The sequence below is a fragment of the Colletotrichum gloeosporioides genome (assembly GCF_011800055.1).
Source record: "Colletotrichum gloeosporioides strain Lc1 chromosome Unknown consensus_85, whole genome shotgun sequence".
Lineage (NCBI taxonomy): Eukaryota > Fungi > Ascomycota > Sordariomycetes > Glomerellales > Glomerellaceae > Colletotrichum > Colletotrichum gloeosporioides.
Window position 1 is genome coordinate 504,245 of NW_025544730.1, and position 19,132 is coordinate 523,376.

Sequence of the window (19,132 nt, forward strand, 5' to 3'; positions counted from 1 at the left end):
ATATGTCAAAAATGATATTTTCCATTCGGAAGTATCTCGTCAGTGTCGTCTATTGCTTTCTCATCGATCATTTGTGGGATGTGATAGCGCAAGTCTCACCCATAGAGACATTTTAAGTCGTGTCTATCATAATCTGCAAATCTTCCTCCAGCTTGCCCTATTTTCATGAATTCATCTCTGTTCGTCATTAGATCTGACTTTAGCATTGGCCCTCTCAAATATCTTCTAGGTCGTCATTACATGCTTTACGATCTCCACTTCGGCAGTATTTCACCATGACAACTCAGGCATTCGTTGTTGGTGTCGGGATGACACCATTCAACTCCCCTAAGACATCTGCTTCTATTGCGACAAACCCTGGCTCAGATTATCTTGATCTTGGGGTTGAGGCAGCTGTGAAGGCTCTTCTTGACGCTGGAATCAACTACGACCAAGTGGACCAAGGAATCGGCTGCTATGTCTTTGGAGACTCTACCTGCGCCCAGAGAGTCTTCTACGGCCTTGGAATGACCGGAATCCCAATTTTCAACGTCAACAACTACTGCAGCTCTGGCAGCACAGGCTTGTGGCTGGCTAACCAAGCCATTAGATCGGGAATGGCTGACTGTGTTCTTGTCGTCGGGTTTGACAAGATGTACCCTGGGCCACTACCGCAAGTCTTTGAAGACAGGACGAATCCTTTATCACGAATCCTGGACCTTTCGAAGACGCAGATTCCGGTACAAGACCGAGGAAAGCGGTCTCCTGGATGGACGCCGCAACTCTATGCCAATGCCCAAGCCGAATACTTGCAGAAGTATGCACCATTTGGAGCAGAAAAGAGAGACTTCGCAAACATTACCTCCATAAACCGGTCACACGGGGCGAGGAACCCGTACAGTCAGTTGTCTAAAGAAGTCACTGCAGAAGACGTATTAACCAGTCCCACTGTTTCTGGAGACATAACTCGGTTACAGTGCTGCCCGTCGTCAGTAAGTTCTCTCACTCCATCGTATGCATTCTCAATCGACGCAAAGACGAGTTTAACAGGCTGATTGCCAGACTGGAGCGGCTGCGGCTGTCATTGTATCGGAAAGATTCTTAAAGACCCACCCCTTTTTGAAGTCGGGTGCAATACGGATTGCGGGGCAAGCACTCGTTACAGATGCCTCACATTTGTATGAATCGGCTAGTGCTATTGAGCTGATAGGGTCAGACATGACGCGCAAGGCTGCAGCCCAGGCGTACGAACAAGCCGGGATCACAGCGGAGGACGCCACTGTGATAGAGCTTCATGACTGCTTCACCACGAATGAGATGTGCGCTTTGGAAGGGTTAGGACTTGCAGACGAAGGAATGGGCTGGAGGTTGGTCAGAGATGGTGGAATTTCCTACGCTGCAGATGGTCGTGCGTCTCCGGGTGGGAAGCGGTGGATCGTCAACCCAAGTGGCGGACTGATCTCGAAGGGGCATCCACTTGGTGCGACAGGCTTGGCCCAGTGCGCCGAACTCGGTATGTGTTGAAACGAAGTTGGTTAGGGTTTGAATGGCTTACTAACACCTCCAAAACAAAAGTCTGGCATTTGCGTGGATGGGCTGCCTCGCGATCAGCGCCTGGTACTAAATACTGCGTTCAACATAACATGGGATTGGGTGGTGCTACTGTGGTCACCATCTACAAGCGGTTCGATAATCAAGTAGCCCCCGGACTGAACAACATCAAGCCAGAAGATGATGGACGTGGGCGTCTCGGCTACAACCCTGCTGAAGTGGCTCGCTCAATACGTCGCGTGGATTGGGAAAGTGTCAGGTCTCGAAACAAAGGTCACTCTGCATGGGCAACATCTCTACTTCCATGGAATCAAAATCCCGGGACCTACGAGGACAGGGCAAAGTTGTGAGAATTTGCCAGCCATGGTCGGGTGTTCGCAAAACACTATGAGTGACTAGTGGATTTAGGGATTACGGGCTCAGATGGATAAGTATGGCAACAGTGTCTTCTACAGCCTGCAGAAACATGTAAGTGATAAGGTTTCCGCTGTAGAGAAATCAAAACACCAATGAGCCGCTACCGTTGTGCATGCTCATGGAAAGAACTCATGCATGTAAGTTCTGATTATATTCATCTTGCTATGGCAATGTCTTGTATTTAAATGAAAGAAAAGGACGAAACGAAAACATCCCCATGTGATATGCTATCACAGACCAACGAGATTGTCCTGGAATAAAAATGTAATGAAGCTTCATGACCCTGCATCCGATGAGGCTTAGGCGAGTAACCCAGGCGCACGTTCACATCAAGAATGCAACTCAAATGCCACTAAGCTGGTTATCCAACCACTAAGATTCGGTCTTTTCCTCTTCCGTCCTCTTGCGTGCAGCGTCCTTCAAATCCTTGTCGTCAGGTCGGCTCAACTCTACTTGTGGCATCAGGAAGAATGCAACCAAAAATGCCACTGAAGCAAGCCCAGCCATTACGAGAAATATGATGCGGAATGCTTTTCGATAACCTGGCAGCAGGACAGCCCTTGCCTGATCTGCGTCGGCTTGAGACATTTCTGACAGGACATGCTGGGGATTGGCAAGAAGTCTTCTGGCTTCATCATCTGCCAGACCAAGACCAGCTATACTTGCTGACAAGATATTGTTACTAATTAGTTCCATTAGCCATCAGGCAAGCAAGAAGAGAGCCATCAGGAATAGGGATACTCACATGAGTGTACCCGAGATTGCCAAACCAATCGTGCTTCCAAGGTTTCTGATAAAACTTAAGAACAATGTGAGTATGCAATATCATGCGATTCATAACGCATCATGACTTACTTGCGGAACGAGGTTACTACGGCCATGTCTCTGCGGCTAACGCCTGCTTGGATCGCAATCAAGGCGCTGTCGGAACTTTCAGCGAAGCTCAGCGCACGACACATCGGAGAAGACTTACGGCTGAAGAGTATTGCCAACACCAGCTCCAATAAGTAAAGAGTACCCTACTTGCTTGCCAACACTGGATTTTTCATCCAGGGTAGACATGAGACCGACGCCTACAGCCCACATCACCCAACCGAGGAGGATGCATTCCCTGTATCGACCGACCTTGTGAACAACGAGACCAGACAATGTGCTGAATAAGGTTTGTGTCAGAGTGACGGGAAGCAACATAGCGCCGGCTTTGGTTGCTGAGTAGTTGTACGCCAGTTGATAGAAGGCTGGGATGTAGTAGACCTGCACAACGAAGTTCCAGCCGTTGATAGCCATTGTTATACAGGCGCCGTTGACGATCTTAGACTTGAAAATATGCACTACAGCTTGTCAGTGAAGGTATTCACGATGAAGGACAATCCAAACCTACAGGGAACAAGTGGGAACTTGGCCCCCTTCCACTGCCACATCACAAAAGCAACACAGACAACGAAGCCAACAACGATTGTGGCTATGACATGCGCCGAGTTCCACGGGTACTCTCCGCCACCCCATGTCAGACCAAGCATCAGAACTGAAGTTCCAGCCAAAGCTAAACCACTTCCAACGAAGTCCACTGCCTTGAGCTTCCTGGATTCGCACGGACGTGAGCGACTCTTCACGACAATGGACAAAAAGGAGGGCGACGCGATGAAGAACCCACATTTTCCAATCTCCTTCCACCTTTCTGAGTGGCATGAAAAAGATGACACAGACAGTGCACAGCAGGGTCAGAGGCATATTGAGACGGAAGATCCATCTCCAGGAGTCTCGGGACTGCGAAGCTAAAGCACCGCCAATAACGGGACCAATACCGTTGGCAATCGCCACAACTGCTCCCTGGCGAGGTTGTTAGCAGGGAAAAATAATTACGTGTAGTTTTTGTTGCTTACCAGAATTCCCTGATACTTTCCTCGTTCTCTCAGGGGAACCACATCACTGACAATCATCTGTGCCACGGTCATGAGCCCACCGCCACCAATACCGGTCCATGCTCGAAATACTATGAGCTGCGTGCCGGTCGCTGCAACGGAAGAGGCTAGAGATCCAGTGAAGAATATCGCAAGACCAATCAGAAGGATAAATTTGCGAGACCAGATGTCAGACAATCGGCCATACAACAGTTGACCTGTAGTCGACGTTCTAACCTTGGAATTAGCGGTTGATAACGTCTTCGTATGATCGAGACTCACATGAAATAGCCACTTGCAATCCAAGCGGTCTGGTTGCTAGAGTTGAGAGCATTCCCGATAATGTTCAAACTGGCGGCCAATGTCGTCTGATCCATGAGGGCCACCAGATCAACGGTGGCACAAGCCAGAAAGATCTAAGCGTCGCAAAGCCATCAGCATAGTTCTCGACTCTTCTCTTCACTCCACTTACCGTAATGATTGTCCTTGGCCGCACATAATTCGTCTGCTCATTGAAAACATGGACGGTGGTCTTCTCTTCGTCGGACTGATTCAACGTCTTGCTGCCACTGTCCGAGTTGGACTGTTCCATCGCCGAGTTCCTCGGGTTCTCTGAAGCGAGGACTCCGCTCGGCTGTTCTTCCTTCATGATGAGGGATATTTTTGGCGACAAACTTGAAAGCTGATCACTCAAAAGATGAGCCGAAAGAGATTTCGCATGCAGCGGCTGGAATCAAAGTAAAAGGGCAAAGAAATGGAAGCAGGAAAACATGACCGGGGTCGGTGCCAAACATCGGAGACCGAACGCTGGCCATCCGGGTAATCGGCCAATTAAGCATTCTCGCTACTGCTTGACGTCCTAGGGCCATTTAGAGGACAGAGACCCTTGTTTCCTGCCCTTAGACTGCCGGCTGCCAAGTCTGAACTATTGTTGAATCCTACGATCGTCATCGCGGTAAGTGGAGGCAACCCCCGGTCTAGAGGGTCTGATGCGCTGGGCAATTGACAGGGATTAGCACGGAAACAAGAACCCTTGCGGGTTGCTCCCGTGAAACAAGCTCAACTGGGGAACCTCCCGAAAAACCAGCTCAAACTCTCTCTCTTAGAGCGTTCAACTACAGGGCTTTTATATAACATCGTCGAATCAGCCGACTCTAAAAATGCCCCCCACGGCTACGCGGCATCTTTGCGATAATTTGCGTCTAAAGCTATGAATTGCGCACGACACTCGACGTTGCAACCTTCTCATAATAGATCACCAGGAAAAGATTGGCGACGCGGCCCCCCCTGGCTGACCGACATGAGCGTCGCATGGTGCCATCGAGACGCCGCAGGCTCGCAGCCGACCTTGATGAGTGCTGCGTCGATCAATCCTCTTCAACGTCGCGTTTCGTGATGTCGACATGCTTAGGGCTTGGTGCTAGTTTCGGGATCACAAGCCAATCATGCTCAGAATGGACGCAAACCCCAGGCCCTGAAGAAGGACGGAGAAGCCTGCCCAGATACTAGCGCAAGTAATCGGTTCTCCAGCCTGCCGTGTTGGGCGTCATTTGACACGTTTCGAGACTCCATCGTCAGAGTCATGTTGATTTCACGCATGTTTATCCCATGTCAAAGTGAGAACATTTACGGCAAATGTAACCTCACGGAGGGGTTTCCCCGATTCTCTTGTTCATCCGGCGTCGATGTGACTTCAGCTCGTGCGTCAGCCTACTTTGTGCGCCCTAGTGCGTACCAAGAATGGTGAATCTCTGCAGCAGTTGATCTCGCAGATATAAATCTCCTTGTGCCAGACCTCCGTTATCAGATTCCCTCAACCAGATACCCGGGCAGGATCAATAACTTTATTCTTACTACTCCAGACGACTTGAGAGTAGGTCTTTAATCATGGCAGAGGTTAACCATCTTAACGTTTATAAAGGCCCTGACGCCGTCAAGGACTATTTCAACCCGGATATTGCTCCTCCTCTACCCCTTGTCGAGATCCCCGACTGTCTCAACCCATACCGCAGTGATGGAGTCCGAATTTACGCCAAGATGATGTCGATGCATCCCGCCAACAACGTCAAGGCTATGCCAGCACTGAACCTGCTCCAAAATGGTGTTGTGCCTGGCAAGACCGAAACAGTGGTTGAGTATAGTTCCGGATCGACGGTCATCTCGATGTCTTTGATTTCAAGAGTCTACTACGGAAACTCGGATGTCAGAGCGTACCTCAGCAATAAGACAAGCCAGGCGAAACTGAGGTTGATGCAATTCTTCGGACTGGATATGTAAGTCGCGTACCGCTCTCCACCAACTACGCATTTCCATCTCTTCAAATAGGGATCATCAAAGACCAGGCTTAGCTAACTTGGTGCCTTTCCCAGTACTTTGTTCGGCGGCCCATCACAACCCGAACCTGCAGACCCCAGAGGCGGTATTCGAGCGGCGAAGGATATTGGCGAGAAGTCAGAAACGGCCATGAACCCGAACCAATATGAGAACGATGATGTGAGTAGTCAAGGTATGGTTTGGTCAGTTCACTACTGACAAAGCTTGCAGAACTGGAAGTCACACATTCGTTGGACTGGTCCTCAAATCCTCAGACAGCTACCTGAAATCAACCTTATCTGCGCTGGCATGGGGACTTCTGGTAGGCCAAACCTTTGGATACGAAACCATACCTCGAACTGACATCCAACTTCCAGGAACCATGACCGGTCTCGGAACCTACTTCAAGAACAACAAGCCTTCTGTCTATCGGCTTGGTGTTTGCACAGCTGCCGGCGACCGTGTGCCCGGCCCGCGCTCATACGCACTACTTCAGCCCGTTGAGTTTCCGTGGAGAGCTGCTGTCAATCACATTGAGCACGTTGGATCGCATGACTCCTACTCATACTCTCTCAACCTGACTAGGGAGGGCATCGTTTGCGGCCCTTCTTCTGGGTTCAACCTCAAGGGGCTCTTCCAGTTCCTCGACCAGCGCAAGGCTGCCGGCACGTTGAGCGAGCTTGCCGGCGAGAATGACGAGATTCACTGCGTCTTCGTATGCTGCGACCTTCCATACCAGTACATCGACGAGTATTTCGCCAAGCTAGGCCCTGAGCATTTCCCAACGATCCACAACGAGGTGAATACCCAAACTCATAAGATTGGCGAGCCTCACGGAGTCCACATTGCTGACAGTCACTCAGAATCTCCAAAAGGTGGACCTTCACCGGTATGATGAGGCATGGGAGAAGGAGCCTGCGGAGGCGTTCATGCACATTCCCGAAAGCGTAATCCCGAACGAGCTCAGCGAGAAGCTGCCGAGCACGCCTCGATATGTGGATACGAGCAGCGCGTCCCTCATCCCGAGGTCCCCCAACACCGTCATCGTTGACTTGAGGCGCCAAGAGGATTATCAGACACATCACATTCCCGGGTCCGAAAATGTTCCCGTTGTGGAGTCGAAGGACTGGGAACCCTTTTCAGACGCAAAGGTTCTTGAAACCCTGTGGCTCAAACTGGAAGCAACATTCGACGCGACAAGCGAGATTGGGATGAAGATGGAGCAGCATCGCTCAAAGCCGATATTGCTCCTCTGCTACAACGGAAACAACGCGCGGGTTGCCGCCAGTGTTTTGAGAGCGAAGGGCTTCGAGGCAGACTGCGTGCGTGGAGGCTTCAGCTCGTTGGAGAACTTGCAACAGAACCAGTCTGTTGAGCCTCCGACATTGACTAAGACCAATGGACACATCCACGTTCAAGAGTTGGTGGCGGGCGAGAAGCCTTACCTGAGGCTAGCATGAGAGCTGAAAAATGGATGGGGAAAAAGAATACGATGAGGTAGAAAAAATACCCAATTGCATGTGAACGTTTTGCTAAATTATTTCCTTTATGGTAATGGTGAGGTCATCACTTGTTCGTGTAACCCTTATCAAGTATGCACGGTGAAACGATTGAAGTCCTCGAGAGTCTGCTCAAGGACGTTAGATCTCAATATGGGCAGAATTTACTGTCCTTAAAGCCCCTCGTTGTGGGTTATCGTACGAAGCCAAGTCTTTTAGCGTGAGTCATCCGCATGAGGCTAAACGTTGTCGCCCGAGACCCTTGGCGACGTCTCCGCCCTTCCGTCTGGAATGGTGGCTTCAAGAGAATGGTGGTAGGTCTCGGGGTGAGCTTTCAGCTAACCTCCTCGACAGGGTGTTCTGGAATGAACGCTAGACTTTCACCAGAGCAAACAGGTCCTCGCCTACCGTTCAAGCTGCAACTAAGGCTACCAAGGGGGGAGGCGCTGGAATCGTTGATTCAATCTCTCACAGCCTATAATCCTTCCCACGCGCCATGATGCCATCCACCGCCCGACATTCTTGATTTCCCGATGGCGCGGAGAAGAGCTCCGGCTAGCTACTCAACATGTCTATACGGGACTGGCCGTCAGAGGTGGCAAACGCGATGTTGCAGAGAACATTCCGAGTGACATTCGGCCTGAAATCTTCGTCATGGAAACGTCGGGCCGTGACAATAACGCGTCTTCCGCGTCAATGTCTGTGATTATTTCGAGAATGCCTTGCGGCTACTTGCGTGATTGCCTAGTTCCCGCGCGGAGCGAGCTAGCCACGAGGTGTTTTCAACTCCGCAAGAGAGCAAGATCATCAGATCGTGAGACAAGGGAGCAGTCCGGGTGGGACCCGCTTCCCCGGCCGCCCTCCGTTAGCTTACCAGCCACCCACACCGGCCGGATGTCGCCGACCCGCATGCCGTGCATTCCCCTTCATGGCAGATAATTAAGACTGCGGAGAAAAGTGCAAAATTACAGGAAGCAGGAACCTAGGCGAACTGCGTCGGCGGCTGGCTAGGGATATGCTGTCAGGTTCCCTGATCTACAGGGGGGACTTCGTAGATCCTCCGTGAAAGAACCACCAGGACCGTTGAAAACTTGCTTTTTGACTGCCATATTTTTGGGGCAACGTCTGTCTTACATCCTTCTGTTCCGGAGAAACGACAGCTCGTGGTTCTGAGTAATGCGCCCAACATTTGCTAGTCGTTTCATCCCCAAGGTTTGGAATGTGACGATGTAAGACCAAGTGACTGAGGCGAGACTCTCACAGCTGAACCGAATGGCCTCCCCCAACTACGTGTGAATTGGAGGCTCAGGAAGAAGACGAGAGTTCAACACTACTTCGTTTTTCTATATAAACTGCCTTCATGACCCTTTCATCAGTTTCTAGTTCCTCATCACAACGAACACAGTCATTCACTACCCTAGCTTCAGACCCCAACACACAAGCGTCACTCGCTCTTCGCTACAATGAAGTACCAAGTCTACCTCGCAGCTGCTGCGGCAGCCTTTGGCGCCGCCGATGCCCAGTGTAACGCAGTAAGTCCACAAAATTAAGGATAGAAACCATGTCGTCAGCTTTGTCGTTAGCTGGATACACTAACTAACTCGACTGATAGAACAACTGTGCTCGAGCCGTTACGGGAACTCGTCTTGGTCCCCAGACTCAAGCTTCCCGCAGGGCCGACTGCTCATCTTTTCAGAGGACCACTATCACCCGTTTCGAGACGACCACCTTCGTCACTGTCACCTCTTCCGCGACTTTTGACGTCACTCGCACATTCGCCCCTTCGACCGTGACCGTCACAACCACCGTCCCGCCAATTATCATTGATCCTTCTTTCTCAATCGACTTCCCTGAGCCTCCTGTTGTCACCAGCTTCTCGGGCCCCGACCGGCGTGACCTTGAGAGCCGTCAACTGGTGTCCTCGGCCATCTTCCCCCCTGTCCCATTCTACGCTTCTGCATGCAGCGGTGCGTCTGCATACCGCTCTGCTTGCTCTTGCTGGGGTATCACTGCCAGCTTCGTCACCAACAGCTTCCCGGGCACCACGACCATCACTATTACCGACCTTGAATTCGAGACTATCTCCGTCATTGGAACTGGCGTGACGACTACTACCGTCCGCATCACATCTACTCCGACCAGCTTCGTCTTGCCCTCGTCCACGTCGACTGATGACGACGTTTCCGAGACCGTGGAGCCAACTTCCTCAGAGACTGAGGGCCCCTCTTCTACCGACGCGGAGCCCTCCGTAACCTCTACAGATGAGCCATCGTCTACCGAGACTGATGTACCCTCTGCTACCGAGACCGACGAGCCTTCTGCCACTTCCAGCGACGAGCCTTCCGCCACTGAGACTGATGAGCCTTCTGCTACCTCCACTGATGAGCCATCGGCTACTGAGACGGACGAGCCCTCTGCCACCGAGACCGATGAGCCCTCGGCCACCGAAACTGATGGACCCTCCGCCACCGAGACTGACGAGCCGATTCCCTCCACTACCGAGGTCTTCCCTACCAGCGTCCTCCCGGACCCTACAACCTTCGCCACCAGCCTTCTTCCCGCGACCTCTGATGAACCCACTCCTACGGTAGGCGAGACCTCGATTGAGATCTCGCTAGAGACCTCGATCACCGGCCCCACGCTGACCATCCTCCCCTAATTTAGTCCTCTGACGTTGAGCCCTCCTCCACCGCCGGCCCTGATATCTGCACAACCTTCGGATCCAGATTCCCGTACACTCCTTCCACGCTCTTGACCTTCTGCTCTTGCAGCTACAGCAACCCCACCTGTGCCGAGGGTACCAGCCAGAACCAGCGCACGCTTCCCCTCATCCTCAGCATCGAAATCTGCGCCAACTCCTGCGACCTCTTCGCCAACTGCGTCGCCTTCTCTTACAACGCAGTCACCCTGGAGTGCCGTCTTCTCGACGGTGACGGCTTCGGAACCACCACCGGATCCAGCGATTGGGTCCTGGTCGACCGTACCAGCGGATCTTGCAGCAGGGACACGTGCGAGCCCGGCGCGGCCTCTCCCTCACCTTCAGCTACGCCCTCGACGCTCCCTTAAGCTCCTGGCTATGAGCCGACATCATGTTCAGACTCTTTGGCTTTTTCACACTCACACTCTTTAACCAAAAGCTGCTTTCTACGTCGCTAGATATTGACTTAGTTGGGGTCTGGGTCTGCAATACATGTCGTCGTTGTCTAAATCATCTCTCTTCAAGTGACTGTCGTGAATGATAAAAGTACCTTCATGATTTTAGTGCAACTACCTTTCAAATGAAAAGGCACCATCATTTCTATCATACAGAAATATTAGTTGAAAATTTCGACTACATATCGACTACCCGGGACAGTCTTGTTCCAAGTGTCAATATCAACAGGAACTGGCTGTCCAGGTTCCATCTCCGCCTCAAGTAGCATTGGTCGCAACACCTCGAACACCGCATCGGCAACTTTCTTTGCACCACATACATAGACGCGTGCTCCACTCTTCCACATTTCTGAAAGTTGGTCCTTGAAGTTTGGCAGCTGATCAACGACGTATTTCTGTGGTGCCCCTCTTGCCCGACTGAAAGCGCGGACGACTGTTACCACGCCTTCTTTCTCAAAGTTGTCCAACTCATCACGATACATGTCATCCAGTCCCGGTCCACGGCAGCCAAAGAATAGGGTCGCCGGCGCCAAGGGAGCTCCTTCCCGCAGTGCAATTGCGCGGTCCTGGATAAACCCCCTGAAAGGGGCGAGACCTGTGCCAGCTGCTATCATGACCACTGGTGTCGAGGCCTGGCTTCGAAGTTCGGGGAGACAGAAGTTGACTGTCGGAGGCATCAGAGAGATTTGCACCGCATCCCCTTGACTCAAAGATGCAAGATAGTTTGATGCAACGCCCTTCTCCTCAACGGTATAAGTCAGCGTCGCAAAGCCAGACTTCCAGGAAGGCGAAGACGAGAAAGAGTAGGTTCTAGGGCGCATCTGCGGCAACATAGAGAGAAATGATGGGACTGAGAGCTTGATATCGGTAAAGGTCATGAGTAGGTCGACGATGGTAAGACGCTTGTCGCGGACGTCGGATTTCTTACTCGACAGGGTCCGCAAAGTAGCGCGAGTCTCCCCTTTCTCAGCTACCTCTGCCAAGATTTCGATGCTTCTGGGCGTTGCTGTGTGTGTGAGTTCGAGGTAGCTGGCAAAGAGATCCCAGGCTGTGATGGGCTTGTTCAGAGGCAGACTAGATGAACGGTCCGACCGAGATGTGATCATCAGTAGAGTGTCGCCGGTAATGTTGAACCTGGACAAAACTTTCTGGACAATCTGTGGGTCATTCTGAGGCAAAACCTGAAGATGACCGCCGGCTTGGTAGTTGACCCCTTCTGGAAGTCTGAGTTCAAGATGTCGCTTTTGAGGGACACCTTTCGCTGACAACACGCGGGATTCTTCGACGAAAGCTGGGACAAAGCCTTTGCGCACTGTGGGTTGACTGTCAGTCCCAAATGTGACTTCGATATCGACATCGGGGCTTGGTATATCCCCGATTTGCCCATGATTGTCCAACAGTGCTGGCCAAAGACGGCTATCAAGCCAACTTTCGAGCTCGGAGAAGACATCACAGGTCGCAGTGTCTGCGGTGCCCAGAGTCGTTAGCCTCTGAGCTCCAGCCGCATCCAACATTGCATCCAGCGCCATTGGCACTTTGAAAAGTGTAGCAGGCCAGTCTCTGTGACCTGAAAGGAAGCCCGTTAGCACGCGCCACAACAAAGCAACACGAGATTCTGCTTACCACAGCCAAAAACGGCGAACCGGACGCCTTTCAAGTCGCCAGCTTGAAGACTCTGAGCCCAAGAAACAAACTTGGTCGCATCCCGCGATGGCAGCCCGTTGTAAGATGCAGTGATCATGACAACTGGGCCATCCTTGGGCAAACTCCCTGCAGCATCGTTCATAGACATCGACTTAGGGGTGAAGCCTCTTCTGGACGTTTCCATGACGAGACGCTGTGCCAATGCCTCACATGTGCCGGTATCAGACCCGTACAAGACTGTCATCGGGCCTCCTTGAGACAATACGGGTTGCAGAGGCAGCCTTGAAGGCTCTTCGGCATCATTTGAGCGGGCCCTCAGGCTTTTCAAAAAGTCAGTCGGCCTCTTGTCGTCTCTTAAGCTGACGCGGACCTTGAAACCGGCGGGCTTGATTGTGAGAAGATGCTTGACCTTGAGCTTGTATCCAGGATCATCCTTCTTGATGTCGAAGTTGCGCAAAAGCATCGCTATAACCTGCAGGAACTATGTGTGAGCACCTGCGCCATCCTCTATTTGTTGTGGCTCCACTCACTAGTTGCGCCTCCTGCCAAGCGAATGCTCTCCCGATACAGCCTCGCATGCCGTTGCCAAAAGGCTTCCAGGCATGTTTGGGGATGCTATCGAGGTTCCTCATCCTGTCTGGTTTGAATTCTTCTGCATCTGCACCCCAAACTGCAGGATCTCTGTGAAGGGTATGTAACAGCACACACAAGGCCTCGCCAGGCTTGACGAGATACTGCCCTCCAATGATCTCGTCCTTGAATGGGGTTACATAATATCCAGGCGCAGTCGGCATCAATCTCAATGTCTCCCGGAAGACTGAATCGAGGAAAGGAAGCTGCTGTAGATGCTGAACGTTGATGGGCCCATCTCCAATAACTCGGTCGACTTCCTCACGAGCCTTCCTCATTTCCTCCGGGTGCTCCACAAGATAGTAGATGGAGAAAGACAGGAGACCTGACGTAGTCTCGTGACCTGCGACCAGAAAGGTAATGATGTTGTGAACGATGGCCTCTTCACTCAAGGAATCCCCGGTCTCGGGATCACGACCATTGAGCATGGCGTTAAGCAAGTCATTGCTCTGATCTTCGGTGGGTGACTGACGGCGCTGCGCGATGATCTCGCGGCATGTGCTTTGCATCTGCTCAATGTTCTTCCTGAATTTGGACATTGCCCGTGGTCGAAGTAGACTGACAAAGTCTGGGAGGACAGCTTGCAGGTCAGCTTCTCCAAGTACCGCAATCATGCTCTCAACAAACGGGTGCGTCTTCTTGTCCAGGTAGAAGCTGTTGAAGCGGTAGTCCATAGAGCACAGCGCGATAGTATCCAGGGTCAGGCGAGTGAAATCATCAGCGACCTCGACTGGCGCTGAAGGACCAAGACGAGCCCTGAAATTGGTGAGCTAATTGTGGGTGGACGTAGGACCGGATGACTGACCACTTCAAGCAAAGTTGTTCAGAGAGATCATTCATCTCGTCGAACATGCTCCTGATCTTCAAAGGACCAAAGACTGGCATCAAAATCCTGTGCGCGACACCCCAGGTGTGGTTGTTGTGCTGTGCCGTGAAGAGACCATCTCCGGCAGCCGCCCGCATGGTCTCAACGCCGCTGGTGACGATCTTGCAGAAGCGGGTCTCATCAGAAAGTTCCTCTACCAATTCACGGCTTGAGACAGTGATTTCTCTTTTACCAGCAAAGGTTAAGGAGAATATTGGGCCTGATATGATAAGTCAGGCATCATCTTATTGGCTAAAATTGCCTGCGACAAGGGCGAAGACGAACAAATGCGAAGGCCACATACCATGCTTTGCCACGAGACTGATCAGGGAGTCCAAGGGACTGACGAGGTCGATATTCAAGATGTTCCCCAGAACCGGCAACGCTAATTTTCCAGAGTCAGCATTTGAGAGAGATGGTAAGGGATAAGCAGCACTAACGTCGCGGCCCTGGTATTGGGAAGATCGTGTCAGGAAAGTTCTTCTTGGTACTGGACTTGATGCTTTGATCTTCTTCCATCGTGTTTGCTTGTAGAGAATGAGGAATATTCAGAGGCAAGGTTTAAGTCGCATACACGCTCCGGATGTCCTGAAAATATGAGGAAGACACGTAAGACTTGGTGAACTTGCAAAGGAACACCAAGGGAAAAGTGCGCTTCCTGGAGATTGATGAATCGCGGCGGGCTTCAACGTGAGGTCTAAGCTGCGCATTCATACCACGTGGTTGCCGGTATCCGCAGAACGTTCCCAGTGTTTTCTCATGATAATTCCCTCACATCCTGAATGCATCACTTGACCGGCGGGAGTCAAAAGAAGAAAACTTCTCACCGCTGCATTGCCGATGGCGAAGCGAGGAACCATTGTAACTTTCACGATGCGTATAATGAGGCTCCACGGTGTCGACATGAGATATCCCAGATTGCTGAAGGTTTCACTAGATTGTTCTCAGGGCGCGACGCTACGACCTCAGTGGACTTCGCAAGCCAAAACTGAGTCCGAATCCAGATTTGCGCCGTGATGACAACGGAGACTGGGTGGTTGGTTGCGCGCGTTTGGGGATCCATCAACGCGTGCGGCTTTTGTGTGAGGGATACAGAGCTGCATTGCATGTTTACACATAATATCCACCAAACACAAACGAGGAAGGTGGCTGTGCCATCAAAGACCAGAATAGCTTGAGGGGAAGAAAGGTATCGGTTTGAGGGGTTTTGCCATGTGACAGGTACACTCCCATCATCGTGAAAAGCCTTGTTTACATCCCAGAGGCCTCCGGATACACAACTAGCGTAGCCCGCATCCTCACAGCGGGAAGGGCACATGGGATTAATACCGCATTGCATATGTGCACAACGTCCTTGCCTTAACCCCAGACAACGGAGTTGAAGGACGAATGGGAGCAGCCCGGGGAGACTAACATGGTCCAAAAAAAAAGCTTGGTCCATTGCGGGAAGCGCCCGTACGAATCCCAACCCCAACCCACTAACTGCTGAGCCGCCAAGACAAATCCCTCATACAAAACCTCCGCAGATGCTCCCGTTGTACTTGTCTAAATCTCCAGAGCTCATGATACTTGCACTCGAACAAATATTTTCCGTCCAACGCTCAACTCCCGCACAAAACAGCCTTTTTCTTTTACGGACAGCCGCACTATCCCCCGTCGAGTCATGCCGTGCGGGCGCAACGCTGTCGCAGTTTCAATGACAGATCTTTCCAAATGTGTCTGAAATCGCTCACGAGGATCCAGTGCAGCAGGCACATTGCTGCATGCGTTCAGAGAAGAGAGGAGAAGCGATGGAAAAAATCACGGAGATTACACAACGGAGCATGGGCTGGATGAGGCGGCTGAACGGGTGATATTCTGGAGGCTGGAGGGTCTCGTGCGAGCGCTTGCACGTTGCCATGCTGGTGGCCCTCGTGCTCACTCCATCGTCCCATCACGTTCACCGCCAAGACAACGAGTTGCAGTGGGTTGGCGAAGACTGCAGAGTCTAGGATGCAAGTCATCTCGCGATGATTAGAAAAGCCGCCCTGCTTCCATGAGGTCATTCTCAGCTACCCAAGTTGACTCTCTCATTCACTCGACACCCGGATAAGCCTTTTGTCCTCCCCCTTTTCCGACTTTACCCCTTGCTACTTACACGCCTCTTACCAGGGCTGAGTCCTCCTCGCTTGTTGAACTGATATGGGAAACGACAAAGCTGTCACCGTCACCGTAGCCACCGTGGCCGGGGACACAGAACGCCGAAGGACGTTTTCGACCCTGTCAACAAGCACCGCCTCGAGCCTTGTCTCCGTGAAGTCGCGCCGTCCACCTCACGTGGGGAGCACCGAAAAAGTGCGCGAGCTCGTCCGACTTGCTCTGACCCGTCTCCGTGTTCTTCTCAGTGAGCGCAACGGCACTCGGAAGCCTATCTCCCAGAAAGGCCTCTTCGCTTACAACTACGTCGAGCCTCTCTTCAACTGGTGGGGTGCCAACTACCGAGTCCTCCTCACCCAGTGCCTTGGCCGTGTTGAAGCCCGTGACGCATTCGGATCCGCGACGAAGCTGGTGAATGGCGCCTCGCACAACTATGCCGGCTTCTACAAGGCCACCGCCGAAGCCGAGAGGCTGCAGCGTTTGTGCCTCGAGATGCTCCCCGTCTCTGAGAGCGATGCAGTTCCCTTCCTCAGGGACGAGACACACCAGGCCATTGCCAAGTTTCTTGGTGCCGACTTCTGCTTCACCACGAGCACGGGTTACGGCTCAAACTACATCGCCCTTCCGGCACTGGTCGACTGCGCTACCGTCATCATCATGGACGAGAACTGCCACAACTCCATGTTCACTGGCGTGTTTCTTGGGATCTGCCCCAACCTTCGCAAGTTCAAGCACAATAATATGGACCACTTGGAGACGCTGTTAAGTGGGTGCATCGATGCAACGGACAACATCATCGTGGCGATCGAGGGTCTTTACAGGTTGGTACATCTCAACACTATCGTTACGCACCATTTACTAAATTTGAACGATGACAGCATGGAAGCCGACGTACCACCTTTGGATGAAATCCATCGACTGAAGAAAGAATATGGCTTCACATTATACTGCGACGAAGCGCATTCTTTCCTGTCACTCGGCAAAACCGGCCGAGGATGCTTGGAGTACTGGAACGACTACCATCCGGAGAACCCCTTACCATGGGACCTCATCGACATACGCACAGGTACCCTATCCAAGGCTGTAGGGGGTATTGGAGGTATTATCGTCGGAAAGGGCCAATTCCAGGAAAGTGTCAGAGAACGCATAGAGAACCTCGACGAACAGGAAAATGCCTCCCTGCCCAGTTCCACCATGGCGCAGACTCTCTGGGTTCTCGGACAACCTGCTCGCATCAGCCGAAGTCTGCAGCGTCTCGCGAACATCTCCCGCTTTTGCCGAGAGGAACTAGAACGCTTCGGTATCTTTGTCTATGGCGACATCGGTACACCCGTCCTTCCTGTTTACACTGGCAGGCCCAGCGTCTCAGCCAAGCTATCATATGCTCTCCGCTGCGCAGGTCTCCTCGCCACGCCTGTATGCACTCCTGCCGTCCCTTTCTGGGAAAGCAGAGTTCGCATCAATCTCTCGGCAGACTTTACTGACGAAGAAGTCAACCGCCTCGTCGAGGCAGTCATTCGTGCAGCCGCCAGCGTCGGTATTTGCAGATCCCCAGGCACAGTTCGCTTCCTTTTCAAGACCGATCAGGAAAATTTCACGGTAGACGATGATCCCGAAGAGGCGGAAAGGTCGTATGACTGGGTGCGCGGTTTGATCAAGATGGACGCGACGATGGGTCCGACGAGCCAGCAGAGACAGCTGTTTGACACCACATGTGGCCCAAGGATTCTTGAGATAGGCCACAAATCCCGCGTACAGTATGGCGTCGGTGCCGGAGGTGCGCGCTGGATCTGCGGGACATTCCCTCCTCACCTCGCAGTTGAGAAGCTCATCGCTAAAGCAACTGGCATGGAGGCGGGCCTGACCTATGCGGATGCCTCAATCGGACTCGCATCAACCATCGCTGCACTATCGCGACCGCTATTAGGATACACCAAGCACTATCTCCTATTTGAGAGGGGCGCAAGTCAGTTTGTGCGCGATGGCATCGTGATGGCGCCGAAGAAGGATGCACCCACTTTGCTCAGCTACATCGACTTATTTCAGCTCGTGCAGCAAGTCAGAAAGCTTTCGCGCAGTAACCAGAGACTGTGTCTCACGGTATACGTCCGTGTCGGCGAAGATTCGGCTCATCACTTGCTTTCAAACGTTCTTGAGGAGATCGCGACTATTACTGGTCCAGAGTCCTCTATGACCATTCTTCTTCACTGCACCTCTCATTACCTGAACCCAAGGGAGCTCATCTCGTTCCCTTGCAGGTCCAACATCCATGTTCTTGTGTGTGGTTCTTTCAATCGTATCTTCGGTCTGCCGGCGGGTTTCCTTACTGGCCCAGATAGTCTCATTAGGGAGTTGAGGTATACGAGTAGGGGGTACATGTTTACCACCTCACCACCCCCATTCGTGATGGATATGCTTCGTGCTGCGTTAGAGTGGAACTTGTCGACCGATTAAGTATTATTTAGGCATTGCAAGCGTATTATTCCCTTTTGTCGTCTTGCAGGTTCGGCGTTTAGGCTGTTGTGATGTTTTGTAGTTAATCAACTGAAGTTTTTAGTTCAAGTGCAAATCCAACACTCATGGCCGTTCAAAGATCTTCATTTCCAAATGGTTGCAAGGATATTGGCGTCTGCAGCTGAGAGACAACGGACCAATTGCATATGGGCCGAGAACATGTTAGCTTCTATTGAGCGAGTCCCACTCGAGATTGGAGTATCTTTCGCTCTGCTATAGACCTCCTCTGGCCAAGCCACACGACTATATCAATGAAGAAGTCCACTGCAAATTTCTTCCGTCGTATCCGAAGCTATCTGGAAGCAGCACATGGCTGTCCTGTGGCAAACATACGATTGCGGGTTTGCTTCCCGCTCCGCACGCAAACCGAACAATTTAACGCCTCATGGCATCAAGAACGATGCTACTTTAGTCTTTCTCCGCGATGAGCTTATGTCGTTAATAGAGTTTGGGAGGATGCGGAGGTTCCAGACCTCCATTTGGCCATTTTCGCCGCTTGCGGAGCACGGCACATGGCTAGTCAATTCTTC

At 51.9% G+C, this 19,132-nt stretch overlaps 5 protein-coding genes and 1 pseudogene across 6 annotated transcripts; 4 read left to right on the forward strand and 2 right to left on the reverse strand.

Moving 5' to 3' along the window:
* Positions 1–275: 275 nt before the first annotated feature.
* Positions 276–1,880, forward strand: GCG54_00001356 (Non-specific lipid-transfer protein; the record flags this gene model as incomplete). Its single annotated transcript, XM_045401473.1, has 3 exons — positions 276–971; positions 1,042–1,492; positions 1,555–1,880. 3 exons carry the CDS (start codon positions 276–278, stop codon positions 1,878–1,880), a joined length of 1,473 nt encoding a protein of 490 aa, XP_045258475.1.
* Positions 1,881–2,319: 439 nt separating this feature from the next.
* On the reverse strand, positions 2,320–4,497 carry GCG54_00001357 (Efflux pump FUS6; the record flags this gene model as incomplete). The annotated part of the gene is made up of 9 exons (XM_045401474.1): positions 2,320–2,608; positions 2,693–2,737; positions 2,803–2,868; positions 2,921–3,278; positions 3,329–3,528; positions 3,602–3,777; positions 3,831–4,080; positions 4,131–4,264; positions 4,321–4,497. 9 exons carry the CDS (start codon positions 4,495–4,497, stop codon positions 2,320–2,322), a joined length of 1,695 nt encoding a protein of 564 aa, XP_045258476.1.
* Positions 4,498–5,711: 1,214 nt separating this feature from the next.
* Positions 5,712–7,621, forward strand: GCG54_00001358 (Cysteine synthase B; the record flags this gene model as incomplete). Its single annotated transcript, XM_045401475.1, has 5 exons — positions 5,712–6,121; positions 6,218–6,341; positions 6,393–6,483; positions 6,539–6,960; positions 7,025–7,621. Coding segments are annotated over 5 exons (1,644 nt in total), but the record flags the coding sequence as incomplete, so codon positions are not given.
* Positions 7,622–9,123: 1,502 nt separating this feature from the next.
* GCG54_00001359 (uncharacterized protein) lies at positions 9,124–10,726 on the forward strand (the record flags this gene model as incomplete). Its single annotated transcript, XM_045401476.1, has 3 exons — positions 9,124–9,192; positions 9,273–10,247; positions 10,325–10,726. The coding sequence occupies 3 exons, from the start codon at positions 9,124–9,126 to the stop codon at positions 10,724–10,726; spliced, it is 1,446 nt and encodes a 481-aa protein (XP_045258478.1).
* A 248-nt stretch (positions 10,727–10,974) lies between these two features.
* On the reverse strand, positions 10,975–14,471 carry GCG54_00001360 (annotated as a pseudogene). Its single transcript has 5 exons — positions 14,393–14,471; positions 14,257–14,337; positions 13,893–14,172; positions 12,988–13,843; positions 10,975–12,929 (listed from the first exon to the last, which is right to left on the reverse strand). Coding segments are annotated over exons 1-5 (3,251 nt in total).
* A 1,662-nt stretch (positions 14,472–16,133) lies between these two features.
* GCG54_00001361 (8-amino-7-oxononanoate synthase) lies at positions 16,134–18,542 on the forward strand (the record flags this gene model as incomplete). The annotated part of the gene is made up of 1 exon (XM_045401477.1): positions 16,134–18,542. The coding sequence occupies one exon, from the start codon at positions 16,134–16,136 to the stop codon at positions 18,540–18,542; it is 2,409 nt and encodes an 802-aa protein (XP_045258479.1).
* Between the last annotated feature and the right edge of the window lie 590 nt (positions 18,543–19,132).